An 18,094-nucleotide genomic window follows, 5' to 3' on the forward strand; every position below is an offset into this window, starting at 1 on the left:
AAAGCACCTCAACAGGTGATGTCCATCTAACAGCTGCTCTGCATTTAGCCTGGAGGGGTTTAGAATCAGGCTATTTGTGGGTTGATTTCAATGAGACCGCGTCTAGTTGTCACGCAATAGCTCAAAGGTTCAAATATGCATGTGATTGTTCTCTCTAATGTGAGTTTCAAACAACTAATTAAAAAAAAATCTCATAAATTAAAACTTTAAGAGTTTTTGGTAATTTCTAATAAATTGTTTTATGAATTAGTTATTATCAATAACACAATCAAACTCTACTGGCATAATTAATATAATATAAGTAAGGAATAATTGACGACGGGCCGTTAAATTATAGGTAGAATAAAATAAAAAACAGATTGGGGCTAGTTGTTCATTTGTTTTTATTTGAGTATATATATATATATATATATATATATATATATATATATATATATATATATTCTAAAATAAATTAATTAATTAAATTAATGCAAATTAATTAAAAATTTAATCTAAATGAATAATTATTTAAACATATAAAAGCTATACACACACACACAGCCTAATAAATGAATATTAGAATTTTCATCTGAATGAATTATTAAAAAGTAAATAAACAATAATCTAAATGAATAATTATTAAAACATATAAAACAATACTACCTTTAATGAATTAAAACAAAAGTATAGTATTGAAATGGTGGGAGGTGTTAACCTGAAGGGTGGGGGAGGGAGAACCAGTAGAAAAAGTGCGTATTTTACAAAAAGACGAGGGACAGGCTGTCACACTTGTTGCGGAACAAGACATGGACCGGCACAACACCGGACCTCTCGCTGATCAGCAGTTTCTTTGCTTTTAAAATGCTGAGTGATAGAGACGAGCGCGATATGCATGCTAAGGAGCAGTTCATCATATCTCACGCCGCACTCTGCACTATACCGCTCGCGCTCACCGCGGGAGATGATGCTGTCCCCTCAGCGGAGACCGACACTCACGGAGACCAGTTTCCTTACAGCGATACAGACACCTGCTGTCGCCCTGAAGTGCCCATGTTAAACAGGTGCAGGACTCTTCCTGGTACTCTGATAGACTGTCGAGGAGAAAACGACCCCACCAAGTCAGAGTTATCAGATATTAATGAAGTTGAGGGATCCAAACACGATTTTGGCCATCACGCGCACAAGTTATTCGACAGCGATGATGACCTGGACTATCCTGCCCACCACCACTGGCATCCTCATGATAGCAGCTCGCACTATTCGTAAGTACACATCACGTGATCAGTTGTCATCATGCGTAACAAAATTTGGACTGGAATTCTGTAAATGACTTCGTTCAAAAGATTGTCTGATCTACATGAGTTTGGATTCAGTTACTATTTTGCAGTTAATTTATTATTTTCTTGTTTAAAGGCATTTTTTAATGTGTTCTACCTCATAAACTGCAGCTAAGCACATTAAACTTTCACTTTATTTTGATGGTCCCTTTAACACATTCTGTTGACTATATGTAACGTTGAACCACATGTCTACTAACTGTCAGAGTGTTAGTAGAGTATTAGTAGGCTGGTATGGTTATAATAAGTTGACAAGTTGCAAAGTTACTTTATTGTCAACAGAATATTTAAAGGAGATCATAAAAATAAAGTGTTACCATTCTCTTAGCACTCTACTCTGCAGTCGTCTTTCTTCAGAAGAACACAAAGATTTTTAGAAAAATAATCCATCTCTGTGAGTCAATGTATAGGACCCCCAAAGTTCACACTTTAAAAACAATGAAACAAATACTACAAATATCCATATAACCCCAGTTGATGAATCAGTGCCTTCTGTAGTGAAATGATATGTGTGTTTTTTAACTTTTTTCAACTAAAAACCATCGCTTTCGGCTAATTGTAATATGTGCATTCATGAGTTCACACTTGGTGTAAATTTTTATTTTTGGGTGGAGTGTCCCTTTAATTCTCAACTCTTCAACATGAAATTCTGATTTGACAACTTTCAAAAGCATTACAAATTCTTACCCACCTCAAACTTTGAACAATAATGTATTTTACCAGATACTTTCAAGACCTGGTCTAAGTAATCGTCTGGTCTAAGTTAATATTATAGTTTCATACTCTTCTTAATTTATGTCAACAGTATCACTTGTTTCTATTTTTATAAATTAATCTGAGACAAAGTTGATTCCTAAATTAAAGTGAGTTGTGAAAGGGCACTGAGCAGTGAAATCTCCTTGGCCTTCTCATGAATGAACATTAACATTGCAGTTATTAGATTGGCACAGTTCACACAGACCATATTGAAACGTAAATAATTTAGCCTGTTTATTTCAATCTCGTTTAATTTCAGGGCTGTTGACAGATACATTTGCAGGCTTACAATTCTTTGTCCCTGTGCGCTCCAAAAACTGATCAGTAAAGATTTAGAGATGGAACAAAATGCCATTTTGCACACTACAAAATCGTAATGTTTGATTTATCATGAGAATGAGTTTTATTCCAAGTGACACCCACAACTGTGATCCGTTACAGAGTACAATTTGTGCCGAGGCTCTTGCAAAAATGCAATAAAATTTGATTTCATCCTTTGCTGTCTACCTGGCTTGTGTTTGAATATAACTTGCTTACGATTTTAGTTCAGCGTCTTTGAAGGCTTTTTAAGTTCAAGGAAAATGGACACTACAAAGCAGTTCCGGTTAATTCAATAAAGAAAATAAATGAAGTCATGAGGTAAAGATCACACTATAATAGGATGTTAAGAACATCTGTTCTTAGAGGTGGTTCCTGTAATGAGATGAAGCTCTAGTAAAGGATGCGTGTAATTAGAAGTCCATCTGCATTGATCTCATTGACCGTCACTGTAATTGATGGTCCTGTACTGTTACTGTAAAGCCATGCAGTGTGTGGTTGACCCAAAGAGATCTGTAACACTTGGAGAAAGCAATACGTTATCATTATCTACTATGGGTCCGTCATGTGACTAATTTGATCTCTTATCTCTTTTTACAAATAGCCTAGACACAATAACTTATACCTCTGTGTTGAGCATGTTTTTAACCTGTCCTTATTTCATAAAGAATAAAAAAATAGGTAATATAAAAATAAAATAATTAAAATATTAGAATTTTTTTTTAAAATAATCCATTTTTATTATTTCTAAGATTTTTTTTTTTTTTTTTTACAAATGGCTTCACTGTTTATAAAAAAAAAAAAAAAAAAAAAAAAACACTTTTGCCTGCAAAATCAGACGCTGTGTCCGAAATCACGTACTGCCTGATTAGGTACTACATTTGAATTTGAATTTACCTCGCAACCTTTGAAAAAGAAAGCTCTGGTCTATATGGTATGAATGTATAGAGCTGGTAAGTCCCGCCCATCCGTAAAACCCCAACTGGACCTCTAGGTTGAAAAATCGTCAATGCATGTGAATTGGAGAAAATAATTATTTTCTGGTCCCGTTTGAATTGTGCCATGAATGTGAACATATGTTGTCTGTGAATTTTTTATATAATTTTTCATGTTACGAGTTTGACAGTATATGGTATGATTCTTCGGCTAGCAGTTGTGGAAAAGACATAACGAGAAAGACTACATGTCGCCTATGTGACGTCACCCCATAAAGTTGACTTACCCGTGGTTTTCGCCAACTTCAACGATTTTGCCCTCTCCCTGAAAGAAGGCGGTGAAGTGCACCAAAGACACAGCCATGTTTAGCGGGATCCGTGAGCTAGTGTCCGTGTGCGAGTGGTGTTGACGTTTCAAACGCGTCGAGAGTTGTAGTCCACAAAGTGCTCTCACACAAAGTCTAACCGTATCAAACTTCTACCCGCTAAATTGTAGCATTCTTTACACGAAAAATTATATAAAAAATTCACAGACAACATATGTTCACATTCATGGCACAATTCAAACGGGACCAGAAAATAATTATTTTCTCCCATTCACTTGCATTGACGATTTTTCAACCTAGAGGTCCAGTGGGGTTAGCGGAAGGGGCGGGACTTACCAGCTCTATAGTAATGAAATGCGACGTGATGGATGGATGGATGGATGGATGGATGGATGGATGGATGGATGGATGGATGGATGGATGGATGGATAGATAGTTCTTATTTGTAGCTGTTAGCATATGACAGAAACAAACGGCACCATATGAACTGGCTCAATATCACTTCAATAAAGAAAAAGAAGACTAGGCTGAACAGACCGATGTTCACGTTTATGGATAACTGTAATCTCTGTTGACCACTTGAAAATACCTAGAGTGTGCTGATTGAAGTTGAGATGTTTATCCAGTGTAATGCAAATATATTTGAAATGCCCCAACCTCACAACCATCTCTCCGTTAATGATAGTACTGGAAGGATGGATCTGTGTTTTGGAGGAGCTAAAAACTAGTTCCTTAGACTCTGAAATATTAAGTTGGAGAAAGTTATCATCACACCATGTGCTAAAATATGCTGTGGAGCATTAAAGAATCGTTGTCCTTATTAAGCAGTGCAATAATTGCTGTATCATCTGCGTATTTAAAGTAATGTGTAGTTGTAACTGGACTCTGACAGTCATTTGTATGGAGAATATAAAAAAAAGGGCTATGTATACCCCTGAGGCGCACCAGTGTTGAGAACAATGGTGGGCAATAATGCCTTGTCCACCTTTACCACTTGTGGTCTATCAGAAAGGGAATTATAAACCCAGTGTATTAGTGGTGATGGAACTTGCAGACGCTAGTTTCTTGATTAACTGATGATGCTGTATTGAATTAAAGGCGGAGCTAATGTCAATGAAAAGAAGTCTGGCATAATTTCCTGGGATATCCAGGTGTTGAAGTAGACAGTGCAAAAGACAAGCTACTGCATCCTCCGTACCTCTCTTCTGCTTATGCAAATTGGAGACTATCCAAAAATGGTGAAACTTAAGGGAAAAGCATAATATTTTGAACCATTTTCTCAAAGCATTTCATTATGATAGAGGTTAATGGGTGATGAAAAAATCGGATGATGAGGTTAATGGATGATGGATGAGTTTTTTTGGGGACAGGAATAACAACTGTTTTCCGTATGAAATTATTATTGAAGTATTGTTGAAGTGATCGAAGGAAAAGAGAATGAAGAATGGGGGTTAATTCCAGGGCACAGTTTTTCAAGACCTGAATTCCATCTGGCCCTGGAGCCTTATTCTGTTTGCACTTAATAAGATGGAAATAGACATCCTGCTTGGTTAGAAGGGACTCATAATCCAACACTTAAGAAGGAAAATAGGCTAAAATAGAAGGCTATCACACCCTGCTGAAAAAACTGAGGTATCAAAATAGGTATAGAAATATAGAACCTATAGAAAGGTCTCTTCACTTCTATTCATAAATCCTCTCCTGTGGCCTCATGGCATGGTAAACTGTCCATCGAATGCACACTTTCACAATCTCGGCATGGGTTTCCTCACTTTTTTTTAAGTTAAGTCAACTATCACTTTTTACAGTGTACTGTTTTAGAATACTATGTAATGTAAATGACACACAATGAACAGAAATAACTCAGAGTTTAATGCTGCCTTCATGTGCTATCGGACATTTTCTGCTTACCACTTCTGAAGTCTCGAGCTCATCTCATCACATAAAAATTTTGACTTGAGAGGTCGTTCATGTCCATTTTTTTAAACTAGGAAACTAGTATTTACGATCATAGCACATGTAGGCAGCATAAATACACACAGGAATAATTAACAAAACAAGGAACAGGTGCGTAATAGGCTCTATGCACGAACGCTGCTGACATATTTCCGGTAGGATCTCAGCCGGCGTCTTTACTTCCGCATAGCGCATTCTATAGGACAATTCACTTTAATAAAATTCATTTTCTCAGAAACGGAGACAACGATTTTAGAAACTGATTCGCTAGTCGGATTTCGCGTGATATGAGAGAATACTCACCCTCAAAGTTGTCGATGTAGCTCGAAATTTTTAATTTAAAGAACTTCTCTTTCTTACTCATATGTGTGACAGTTAACTGCCTCACAATATTGTTAACATCATTCACGTTAACCGCTGGAAGTTCTTGTAAACAGAGAGTGTAATTTGCCATTATCTCCACCTAATGCAAAAACGGCTTCTGACGCAGCACCGGATGTAACTGGGCGGGCTGAGACAAAACGCGGAAGCGATCGTGCATAGAGCCTATTCAATCAGAAACCATGAAGACAAACATGACCGGAAACAATGAAAACAAAACACAATGAAAACTAAACATAATCCTGACATTTGTGGAATTAATGATTACAATTTTATTTTGATTGTTTCAGCAGATACAAGTTTTAGTCTTTTTTTTTTTTGTCATTACATTTTTAAAGAACTTGGAATATTAAAAGATTTCCCATTTTCTTTATCATGAACATGGCAAGGATGTATTAAATTGATTAAAAAAGGACAGTAAAGACATTTATAATCTTACTAAAGATTTATATTTCAAACAAATGCTGTTCTTCTGAACTTTCCATTGATCTGTTTATCTCGGGGGGGTAAAAGAATCACCATCTCCACAAAAATATTAAGCAGTACAACTGTTTTCAACATGGGAAATAATAAGATTTTTTTCTTTAGCATCACATCAGCATATTAGAATGATTTCTGAAAGATAACGTGACACTGAAGACTGGAGTAATGATGCTGAAAATTCAGCTTTGCATCACAACATATATTCAAATACAAAACACTTGTAATAATATTTCACAATATTAAGTTTTTTACTGTATTTCTGATCAAATAAACGCTGATGAGCAGAAGAGACTTAAAAACATTCAAATATTTGGTTACACTATTTTGATGGTCCACTTTAGACATTCTACCAACTATAAGTAACTGTGCAACTACATGTCTGTCATTAGATTATTAGGTGACTCACTGTAGTAGACTGTTAAGTGTTAGGTGTTAGGGTTCGGGTTAGAAGAATAAGTTGACAACATGTAGTTGTCAATGTCTGTTCGGAGACCATCAATATAAAGTGTCAGCAGATATTAAACAGATACAGACAAGGTATGCCTTGACTAAAATGCACGTTTGAGCTGTTTTAACTGAAAGCAAACATATCTAAAAATATGTCAGTGCCAATGTTTTGTCTCAAGATGCACACCAGTAATGTTTTTTTCAAAGGCACATTCATAAAATCTACTTAAATGTCCTAATTAAAAAAAGGCCTAATCCTGGCTTAATCTAAGCCCTGTCTGTGTAACCAGGCCACAGTCTACTAATATTCTAATTAGAGTTAGTTAATATTGTTTCAATACTTTTGAATGGTCTTGTATATATTTTTTTGCTTTAAAAATGCATTCTGTCAGAATACACGGCTAATTTTGAATGGCCAAAACCAGTGGACCAGATGTTCTTGTAGATGAATTGGTGTCATAAACCAATTTTCTCCCAAAGCATTCAAGTTTCCTAGTTTCACCAAATCCTATGATCAACCTCATTCTTTGGGTTCTGCAGGTTTGAGGCCATGCAGCGCAGACACACCACCCTGAGAGAGAAATGCCGCAGACAGGCCGTCCGTGGCCCCGCGTACATGTTCAGCGAAAGAGGCACCAATCTGACCGAAGAGGAGGAGCGTTTCCTAGATGCCGCGGAGTACGGAAACATCCCTGTGGTCCGTAAGATGCTTGAAGAGTCCAAGACGCTGAATGTAAACTGTGTGGACTACATGGGCCAGAATGCATTGCAGCTTGCTGTAGGAAACGAGCATTTGGAGGTCACAGAACTGTTGCTGAAGAAAGAGGGGCTGGCGCGAGTGGGTGATGCCCTGCTGTTAGCCATTAGCAAGGGCTACGTGCGGATAGTGGAGGCCATCCTGGCCCATCCGGCATTCGAAGGTGGCCTCCGTCTGACTCTGAGTCCCCTGGAGCAAGAGCTACGCGATGACGACTTCTACGCGTACGATGAGGACGGGACTCGCTTCTCTCAGGACATCACGCCCATGATCCTGGCGGCCCACTGCAAGGAGTACGAGATCGTGCACATCTTGTTACTCAAGGGGGCTCGCATTGAGAAACCCCACGACTATTTCTGCAAGTGCGGCGAGTGTGCGGAGAAACAGAAGCAGGATTCTTTCAGTCACTCTCGATTAAGGATGAACGCCTACAAAGGCCTCGCCAGCGCTGCTTATCTGTCACTGTCTAGTGAAGACCCTGTGCTCACAGCCCTGGAGCTCAGCAATGAGTTGGCACAACTCGCCAACATTGAGACTGAGTTTAAGGTGAGGAGGTGCACACTTACACCATTTCCAGGGGTCACTCAAATTCACGGACCCAGGACAGAATTATTAGATGTGGATGTGTAGGTTACATTAAAAGTTTGTGATGATCCCCTTAAATAGAAAATGCAATATATATCTGAATATTTCATATAAAGACCCATATAGAAAAATAATAAAGGAATAGTTCACCCAGAAAGGAAAATTTTATCATCATTTACTTAACTTCATTTCATTCCAAACCTGTATGACTTTCTTTCTTCTGTGGAAGATATTTTGAAGAATGTTTCAACAGTTTTGTTGTTTGGTTGGTTACAAGCATTCTTCAAAATATCTTCTTTTGTGTTCCACAGATGAAAGAAAGTCTCACAGGTTTAGAACAACATTGGGTGTACCGTTTTCCTCACTGAAAAAAAAAAAGTCATAATTATTAGATAAAAAGGTCATTATTTTTATATAAATCATATAATTATGATATAATTTTAATTATGTATTATGACATAAGTCATACATTTTATCTCATCATTTCAACTTTTGGTCACCATACTTAAAGGCTTTATGCAATAATTTACATTTTATCTTATAATGTGGATTTTGTGTTATAATTTTTTTATATGTCATAATTTTGACTTTTTATCTCAAAATTCTACTTTTTTTGTGTTATCTGTTTATTTAATCAAAGCTGTAAAAAGCTGAAAAAAAATGTTCATTTATTAAAAACTCGGGGCCCTATCTTGCACCCAGCGCAATTGACTTTGTACACCGACGCATGTATCATTCCTATTTTGCACCCGACGCACAGCAGACTTTTCCCTCGACAGATGCACGTCTGTAAATTAGGGAATAAACTTGCGCTTCCAGGGGTGGTTCAGCGAAAAGAGGAGGCTTGTTCCGGCGCAAACGTTCCTTGGTGCTATTTTGCAGTTCCAGAAAACAAGTCCGCCACTGACCAGGAAAAACCTAGTCTAAAGTCAGTGGCGCGTTATTCAGATGCTATTTTAAGGAGGCATGCTTGGCCATAATATAGTGTGTGCACAACGCCCATACACTTTGCTTCTCTCATCTACACAGACGCAGCAGTTCCCATTTTTGCAAACCATACATAATTACAAGGAAAAATATTACCACACGAGGGAAATCATTGTGGTGTCCATAAAGATGTGAAAAAATAGGCATAAATCTAGCTTACACATTTACCCAAATTATTCAGGCTAATTGTAGTAATGACGGATCAAACCTATTTGACCAATAGTGGCAAGACATTCCACAATTATAATAGCAATCCGCCATGGAACAAGCGCGCCTGCTTTTAAAGGGAATGTGAGATGACGCTCTGATTGGTTTATTGCACGTTACGCCCAAACCACACCTATGAGTAATGTAGCTACTTCAACCAACCCATTTTCGATTTGCGAGATCCGCCCACAAAGTTACTTGCGTTTTGCGCTTGATACTTGCGTTTCAGATCGTTAAAATAGGGCCATAGGGCTGTTAATAGAATAAAATAGTGCATGGTATTGTATAGACAACACTGTTTCTAAAATTGATTGATTGATTGACCCCTCTCGTCACAAGATGTGGGACAACATTCCCCCTTATGATGTGGGTACAATGAGTGGAATCACTGCTATGAATCATTATGTTCTTTGTGGATAATGCAAACTCCTATAAGGCGCTCTCATGATTATTTCAAAGCACATTTTAAACAGCTTCTCAGTTAATCTAGGAAGTGTCCAATCGTAAAGAGTGTGCTTATGGCCCTGTGATGAGCTGCGTCTCTCTGAGAGAAACGTCTATGCTCATTCCAGCTCATAGACCAGCAGAATATTCCACACGAAAACCAATTTCCCACCCTTGAGATTAGCCTCATTATAAATTAGAGGCTTTTGGATGACAGTTTCTGGTTCAGTAGAATCTCAGTACACAACATTTTTCCAAAAGAAAACGTTCCTCCAGGGAGCTTCATGCGCTTCGGCGATGTGTGTTGTTTTATATTTAAATATGTACGAGAGACTTTCTTCACTGAAAGTCACTCTGGGGAAATATCTAATCAGGAGTTCTCAAATCCAGACAGTTTTCCCCCTTATTGTGGTAAGCGAGCTATTAATTGAAACTGCTCCATCGAGAGCTTCCAGTAATCACCCCGTTATTATTCTCTCATCACCGTTTTTCTTTACAGACGATCACTTTCGACAGTTGTAATGGCGTGTCAGTGATTCCGCTTCTGTAATTCCACATAAAATGTTTGTTCTCGTAAAACAATGCAATGCTATAATTAGCAGGATGGGCTTCTCTTGGGTGCCCTCCATTAGGTACATTTCTGTTTGAGAAGATCCGATGCAAACATCAATCAGACTTCCATTTAGAGGTGCGACATGGGATTTCCGCGAATGTTCAGGCGTTGCGCACATCTATGTCTTTCATAGCAGAGCGTTCACTGTTTGCTAGATGCAATTATCATCCCAGTTGGAGTGAGTTATTTTTTACATGTGATTAATAGACCGTCTGAAGTCATAATACTGTGGCTCTGTTTTGATTTAGAATGATTATAGGAAACTCTCCATGCAGTGTAAGGACTTTGTGGTTGGCGTTCTGGATCTCTGCAGAAACACAGAGGAAGTGGAGGCCATTCTGAACGGAGATGTTGACCAGAGCCCTCCGAGCGAACACCACCGGCCCTGCCTTAGCCGGGTCAAACTGGCCATTAAGTACGAAGTCAAAAAGGTACTGGGTAATGATTTATAGGCTAAAGTGGAACGGTTTCCCATGTGCTTGCAAGGAAATGTCTAATTCAGTGATATTCCTACAGTTCGTGGCTCATCCTAATTGCCAGCAGCAGTTGCTGACGCTGTGGTATGAGAATCTATCAGGCCTTAGGCAAACGTCAATCGGTGTGAAATGTTGGACAGTGCTGGGAGTGATGGTGGGCTTGCCATTTCTTGCCATTGCATATTGGATTATGCCCTGCAGCAAGGTACATCATCATCATCATGCAGATTCAGTTCAGCTAATAACATTGGGAAGGCTTCCCTTTTCTTCTATTGTTACAAAATTGTCTGCATTTGATCTTTTCTCCAGGTGGGCCAGGTTCTCCGCAGTCCCTTTATGAAGTTTGTAGCTCACGCAGTGTCATTCACCCTCTTCCTGGGTCTTCTGGTTCTCAATGCCTCTGACCGCTTCGCAGGAGTCAAAAACCTTCCTAACGAAACCATCACTGATCATCCGCGGCAAATCTTTCGCATCAAAACCACTCAGTTCTCTTGGACAGAGATGTTGATAATGAAGTGGGTACTTGGTGAGCATCAGTCAAGCATGAGCTGCAGATCAGTGTTAGATCATAGATAATCATATGGGTCAGTATATTTTACAACGTAGTTTATTCCTGTGATGCTAAACTGAAGTTTCAGCATCATTAAAGGCCCGTTCACACCAAGCACGATAACTATAAAGATAACGATAAAGATAACTATATATGCGCCCACACCAACGACCGATAACGGTCTTTTTATTCTAAGCGCGCCCGCGCTGCGGTTTCAAAGTAACGAAAATGGATGACCTGCTAGAATGGATTCTGATTGGCTGTCAGTGTTTTATCGTTTGACAGCTGGAAAAAAATCGTTCTGAAAATGATCCCAACGATATCGTTCCTCATATCTTTATCGTTATAGTTGTGGTGTGAACTCTGTTATTCTTTAATATGGAGAACGATTTTTAGAATTATATCTTTATCGTTATCTTTATAGTTATCATCCTTGATGTGAACGGGCCTTAAGGCCTGTTCACACCAATATTAACTATGATGTAAGGAAAATATAGTTCTAGAAATCTTTATAGTTATCGTTCTTGGTGTGAACGGGCCTTTACTCTAGTACTTTGTCACACAGCCTTCAGAAATCATTCTAATATGCTGATTTAAAAACAAACATTTCTTATTATTATCTTAAATGTTAAAAACAGTTGTGCTGCTTAATATTTTTGTGGAAACCGTGATGCATTTTTTTTTCCAGAATGCTTTGGAATCTGATATTCAGAAATCTTTTGTAACATTATGTCTTAACTGTCAGTTTTGATCAATTTAATGCATCTTTCATGAATAAATGTAGTAATTTCTCTTTAAAAAAATCTTACTGACCCCAAATGTTTTGAATGATAGTATATTTAAACATTTCAAATATTTTTTACAAATATCATGAATTATTAATTCTGAATTAAAAATAAATGAATAGATCCGGACAAAACAATAGCTTGATGTCAGCTTGATCAATATAGTTTTTTTTCTTCTAATTTTTATTAAACTGTGATTTACAATTTTTGCTAAGGTTCTCTCTACTACATGTTTCTGTAGGGCTTGACAATAAACATGATGGATTTCCCTTATGCCTTTTCTTTGATTTCCCTGAACAGGAATGATCTGGACGGAGTGTAAGGAAGTTTGGGCTGATGGGCCGCGTGAGTACATCATGCATTTGTGGAATGTGTTAGACTTCGGCATGCTGTCAGTATTCGTGGCGTCATTCACTGCACGGCTCATGGCTTTCCTGCGAGCCTCCCATGCGCAGCTGTATGTGGATTTGCATGTGACCAATGCAGACTTGATCAATGCCTCATTACCAGCAGACGTGGCCTACTTCACTTATGGTATGTCACAAAAAAAAGTTTATTCAATACATAAAAATCTAACGAACTGTAACATACCAGTATAAGACCATAAGTCTTCTCTCTGTTCTCAATGAAATGCTAAAAAAAAGTTGTGCAGACTTTCTTGCAGCTGTCTGAAATGAAACATAATGCTGCCATCAAGTGGTAACACCAAAAAGTGCTTCCTCTCTCTTAGCCAGGAACAAGTGGCTTCCCTCTGATCCCCAGCTCATCTCTGAAGGGTTGTACTCCATCGCTGTGGTGCTCAGTTTCTCTCGTATCGCCTACGTTCTGCCAGCCAACGAGAGCTTCGGACCCTTACAAATATCCCTTGGGCGCACTGTTAAAGATATTTTTAAATTCATGGTCATATTCATCATGGTCTTCCTTGCTTTCATGATCGGCATGTTTAATTTGTATTCCTACTACTTGGGAGCAAAATACAACCCTGCTTTTACCACGTAAGTCCATAAAAGGATAATGATAATGATTTTAGATTTGCTAATGGAGTAGTTCACCAAAAAAAGAAAAATTCTGTCATTTACTCACCCTCATGTTGTTACAAATTAAAAGGTTTCACAAATGTCTCCTGTGGAACACAAAAGAAGATATTTTGCAGAATGTTCAGGCTGCTCTTTTGTGACCAAGCTAATTAATAAATAAAAGAAATAAAGTACAATAAAATTAGTCTATATGACTTGTGCACTATGTTCCAAGTCTATTGAAAGATACAGTTCAAAAGTTTGGGGCCTGACTTTTTTTTTTTTTTTTTTGCTAAATTAATGTTTTCATATTTAGCTAGAGTGCAAAAAAATGAACAAAAATGTTAACATATTTATAGTGTTACAAACAAAATAAAAAATCTTAAAAAGAATAAAAAAACTATCACAGTTTTCATAAAAATATTAAGCAGCACAATTGTTTTCAACATTGACAATAATAAGAAATGTTTCTTGAGCATCAAATCCGCATATTAGAATGATTTCTGAAGGATCATGTGACACTGAAGACTGGAGTAATGATGCTGAAAATTCAGCTTTGCGTCACTATAATAAATGACATTTTAAAAATATATTCAAATAGAAAACTGTCATCTTAAATTGTAATAATATTTCACAATATTTCTGTTTTTACTGTATTTAAGAAAAAAAAATGGCTTGGTCAGCAAAAGAGACTTCTTTCAAAAGCAGTAACAGAAACGCACACTTTTGGAATGGTTAGTGTATAAATAGCTTGTGTGAAAAAGTAAAATTTAAGATGATAATCTTCCCCTCAACTCTCACAATTAATGCCTTAAATTTTGATGTTTGATATCTCAAAAATGCCTCTTTTTGTGTTCCATCAATGAAAGACAGTCATACAGGTTTTGAATAAATTATGGTGCAATTTAAGAACTATTTGTGAATAGTTTCCTTGTCATTTTGCATGTATGTCTCTGTTTCAGGGTAGAGGAAAGCTTTAAAACGCTGTTCTGGTCCATCTTTGGTTTATCTGAGGTGATCTCTGTGGTCTTGAAGTATGATCATAAGTTCATTGAAAACATTGGTTACATACTTTATGGAGTCTATAATGTCACAATGGTGGTGGTCCTGCTTAATATGCTCATAGCCATGATTAACCACTCATACCAGGAAATTGAGGTGAGACAAATGTATTTTGCAAACAAATTTTAATACTTAAAATGACCATTTGTCATAATGGATATGGTATTTTTGTGTGTGAGAACAGGAGGATTCTGATGTAGAATGGAAGTTTGCTCGTGCAAAGCTGTGGCTCTCCTATTTTGATGAAGGCAGCACTCTTCCACCCCCCTTTAATCTAATGCCCAGCCCCAAATCCTTCTATTACATGGCTCAGCGCACCAAAGCATGCCTAGTGAGTTTATGCAAGGCCAGGGTCCTTAGCAACAGCGGCCAGCAGGACATGGGAATGGCCAATTCACGGTCTAAGGTCAGAGATCAGCAAGGCTTTTCAAATTGTTCTGATCAAGAAAAGGCCATTCTTCATTTTTATATATTTACAGCTTCATCGGTTTCGACCTTGCCATGCACAAGAGGGCTTCACAGTTAGGAATCCCATCAAACACCCCACAAGATATCAGGTACTGATTTTCTTTATTATCCTAAAATGTTCCTGTACAGTATTTCCCAGGGAAAACCTTATTCTAAACCTTCTCTCTTAGAAACTCATGAAGCGTCTCATCAAGCGGTACGTCCTGAAAGCCCAAATTGACAGTGAAAGTGATGAGATCAATGAAGGTAAGATTTATCCGTTTTATTGTCTCTTGTGTGATTTATTTTTTCCTTAAAATATATTTTACTGACTGATGTTTTACATGCCAGATCACGTGTCAAGCGATAAACCATAAAGTATTAAAGTGCTCCTATTATGCTATTTTAAAGGTTCCTAATTTTGTTTTGGAGATTTCCTACGATAGGTTTTCATGCATCCAAGGCTAAAAACCTATGATTTCTGAGCCAAGTTTTTCTTGAAACCGGTCAAACCCTTGTTTTTGCATTGCCTCTTCTCCACAGGTGAGTTGAAGGAAATCAAGCAGGACATTTCCAGCCTCCGCTATGAGCTCCTGGAGGAAAAATCACAGGCCACTGAAGAACTTGCTGAACTGATCCAGGAGCTTGGAGACAAACTCAGCAAAGGAACCAAGAGACCATGAAAAATGAACTCTTGTGAATGTAGCTGGAAGTGTCCTAGGCTGAAACTACAGGTCATTAAATACAGATTTGCTGAAATATTTAGTTTAGATACAAACTTTAAAGTCTATTTATACTCTGAAGACATTAGTTTGTGAAGTAGGATTTGTGGTTGCCATTATTTAATAAAGTAATTCTAGTAGCACGGGATAGATGCAATGCTATATAATAATACCAATAAATGCAGGTGAATGTATTACCACACAATACCTATACTGTAAAAATATAATGTTTAAGTTATGACAACATATGTTTTTACATAGCTTTAACTCACCAAATATTTTAAGCAATTTTAAACTTTTTTTACAAGCTATACAAGATTCAACTAATTTTTTTAAAGTCAGTTTAATGTCATTTAAGTTGCAATGACTTAAACATCCAAGTTGATTTTAAAAAAGGTTGCAGCAATCAACATGAGTTTTGAATATTATGACATTAGTCCTGGTCCTGGAGTATCCCAGTGCTGCACATTATGGTCTTGGATGCTTGACTTATAAGCTTATGATATAAATAAAGGTGTGTTATGACTTGGGGTTGCACGACTACTGATTTCTGCTAGTCGATTTCTTATCAAAACAATACTCGAGTTACTCGACTACTCGTCGTTCATGCTACTGTAAATGAAATAGCTAGATCTTATCAATAAACATTTATTAATTCATAGCCTAATGCAACAATTACATAAGTAAACTCTCAAAACATTATAATTATGACATTTCATTTTTAAATTTTCATGTACAAGTCTAAAGCCAAATAAATAGCCGTTCTTGCCTTTCATTTCAGACGTCTGCTTCTAGGGGCCGTTCACATATCGCGTCTTTTCCGCGCTCAAGGTCGTTAAATTCTCTTGGTCGGCGTTACGTCACAAATCATGTGACCTGCGTAGCAACAAGCCGCCGCAATGTTTGGCCCTGTCCCAAATGGCACACTCCGGACTTGTGGACTTCCTCAGAGTCCACACTTTGGTGACGTCATGTAGTGCAGACCTATAGGGCCCTTGGCGCGAGTCCATGAGGGCGCATTGAGAGGTATTTTTGGGACAGACTCGATCGGCACGCCGGAAATTACAGCCTGTTTTTTTTTTTGTTTTTTTTGCATTACAAATAATATAAATCATTACAATGGAAATAATTAGTGATGCACCGAAATGAAAATTCTGGGCCGAAACCGAAAATTTAGGATGCACTTGGCCGAAAACCGAAACTGAAGCCGAAAATGGCTTCTTTTAAAAAACTTATACATTTTATATATATATTTAAATTGCTTGAAATTAATGTATCTTAAATGAAAAATCACAATATAATAATCAAACTTTTATTAACAGTTACATAACAAAACATACAATATTTTAACAATAAATATAAATAATAATACCAAATAATATTATCCTTCAAGTTTTATGTTCCATTAAATAAAATAGTTTTTTAAAAGTTGAGCAAAAAAAAAAAATCCACAATTTTGGAGATTTTTGCAGAACAAATGTTACATATTGCAACTTTGTTGTCCTCACGTATAGGGCTGTCACTTTTGTGAAAAAAATCCTGTTCGATTTTTGAGACATAAGTGTTCATTGAATCGTTAGTAAATTGCCTATATTTGGCGTTGATGCGTTTTCAACATGCAAATCCACGGACAACTAAACAGGCATTAGGACGAACGTAAAGACAGTGCTTGAGACGCACACAAGTCAGCAATGTGGACTGCCATAACATCAATGAAAAACATTACTGAAGGCTACATTTATTATGCGCTATATTATATATAAATAGGCTATTTTGTGAGTGTGTGTGTGTGTGTGTGTGTGTGTCAGAACCTGCAGTTGCTGTGTGACGTGCGTTCGCTGCGGGCGTATCGTGACGAGCTGGACGCGCTCCGAGAGAAGGCCGTTCCCTATTTTCGTTTTCGAAACATGTGTTGGTTGGTCCGATCGCTTGTGCAATAAGTGACAGCCCTCTGACATGCTTAATCTTTGATAGGCAGACGCGTGATAACAGCTCGACCGTGAGTGAAACCTTAAGCGCTTGCGCACGGATGGGAGGGGCGGGTGGCATTCACTTTCGGTTTACGTTTTCGGCAGTTTTTTTTATTTCGGCCCGAAACCGATAATGGCATTTTCGGCCGAAAATTTCGGCGACCGAAATTTCGGTGCACCCCTAGAAATAATACAAAACAATGAACATGAACATGTGGGGATACAGCCCAGCAAGCAATTTTGCGTCTAATAGACGTCTAATAGACGTCTAAACATAGCCTAGACGTCTAGGCTAAAATCAGGCTAATTTTGGGCTGTCAGTGAAAATCTAATAGACGTCTAACCATAGCCCAAGAATAGACGTCTAACCATAGCCCAAGAATAGACGTCTAACCATAGCCCAAGAACTAATCATTAATTAGACGGCTATTAAACGACTACATATATACGTCTAATAGACAGTCAATATGGGTCTAGGCTAAAACAAGGCTGAATTTGGGCTGTCAGTGAAAATCTAATAGACGTCTAACCATAGCCCAAGAATAGACGCCT

At 37.6% G+C, this 18,094-nt stretch overlaps 1 protein-coding gene across 1 annotated transcript; it reads left to right on the forward strand.

Moving 5' to 3' along the window:
- Positions 1 to 706: 706 nt before the first annotated feature.
- Positions 707 to 16,114, forward strand: trpc7a (transient receptor potential cation channel, subfamily C, member 7a). Its single transcript, XM_081354223.1, has 12 exons — positions 707 to 1,244; positions 7,462 to 8,224; positions 10,763 to 10,945; positions 11,031 to 11,195; positions 11,300 to 11,516; positions 12,626 to 12,859; positions 13,056 to 13,320; positions 14,304 to 14,499; positions 14,588 to 14,809; positions 14,883 to 14,960; positions 15,042 to 15,117; positions 15,394 to 16,114. The coding sequence occupies exons 1-12, from the start codon at positions 844 to 846 to the stop codon at positions 15,531 to 15,533; spliced, it is 2,940 nt and encodes a 979-aa protein (XP_081210349.1). The 5' UTR covers positions 707 to 843; the 3' UTR covers positions 15,534 to 16,114.
- The last annotated feature ends 1,980 nt before the right edge of the window (positions 16,115 to 18,094 follow it).

The sequence above is a fragment of the Scardinius erythrophthalmus genome (assembly GCF_964197995.2).
Source record: "Scardinius erythrophthalmus genome assembly, chromosome: 23".
Classification (NCBI taxonomy): Eukaryota; Metazoa; Chordata; class Actinopteri; order Cypriniformes; family Leuciscidae; genus Scardinius; species Scardinius erythrophthalmus.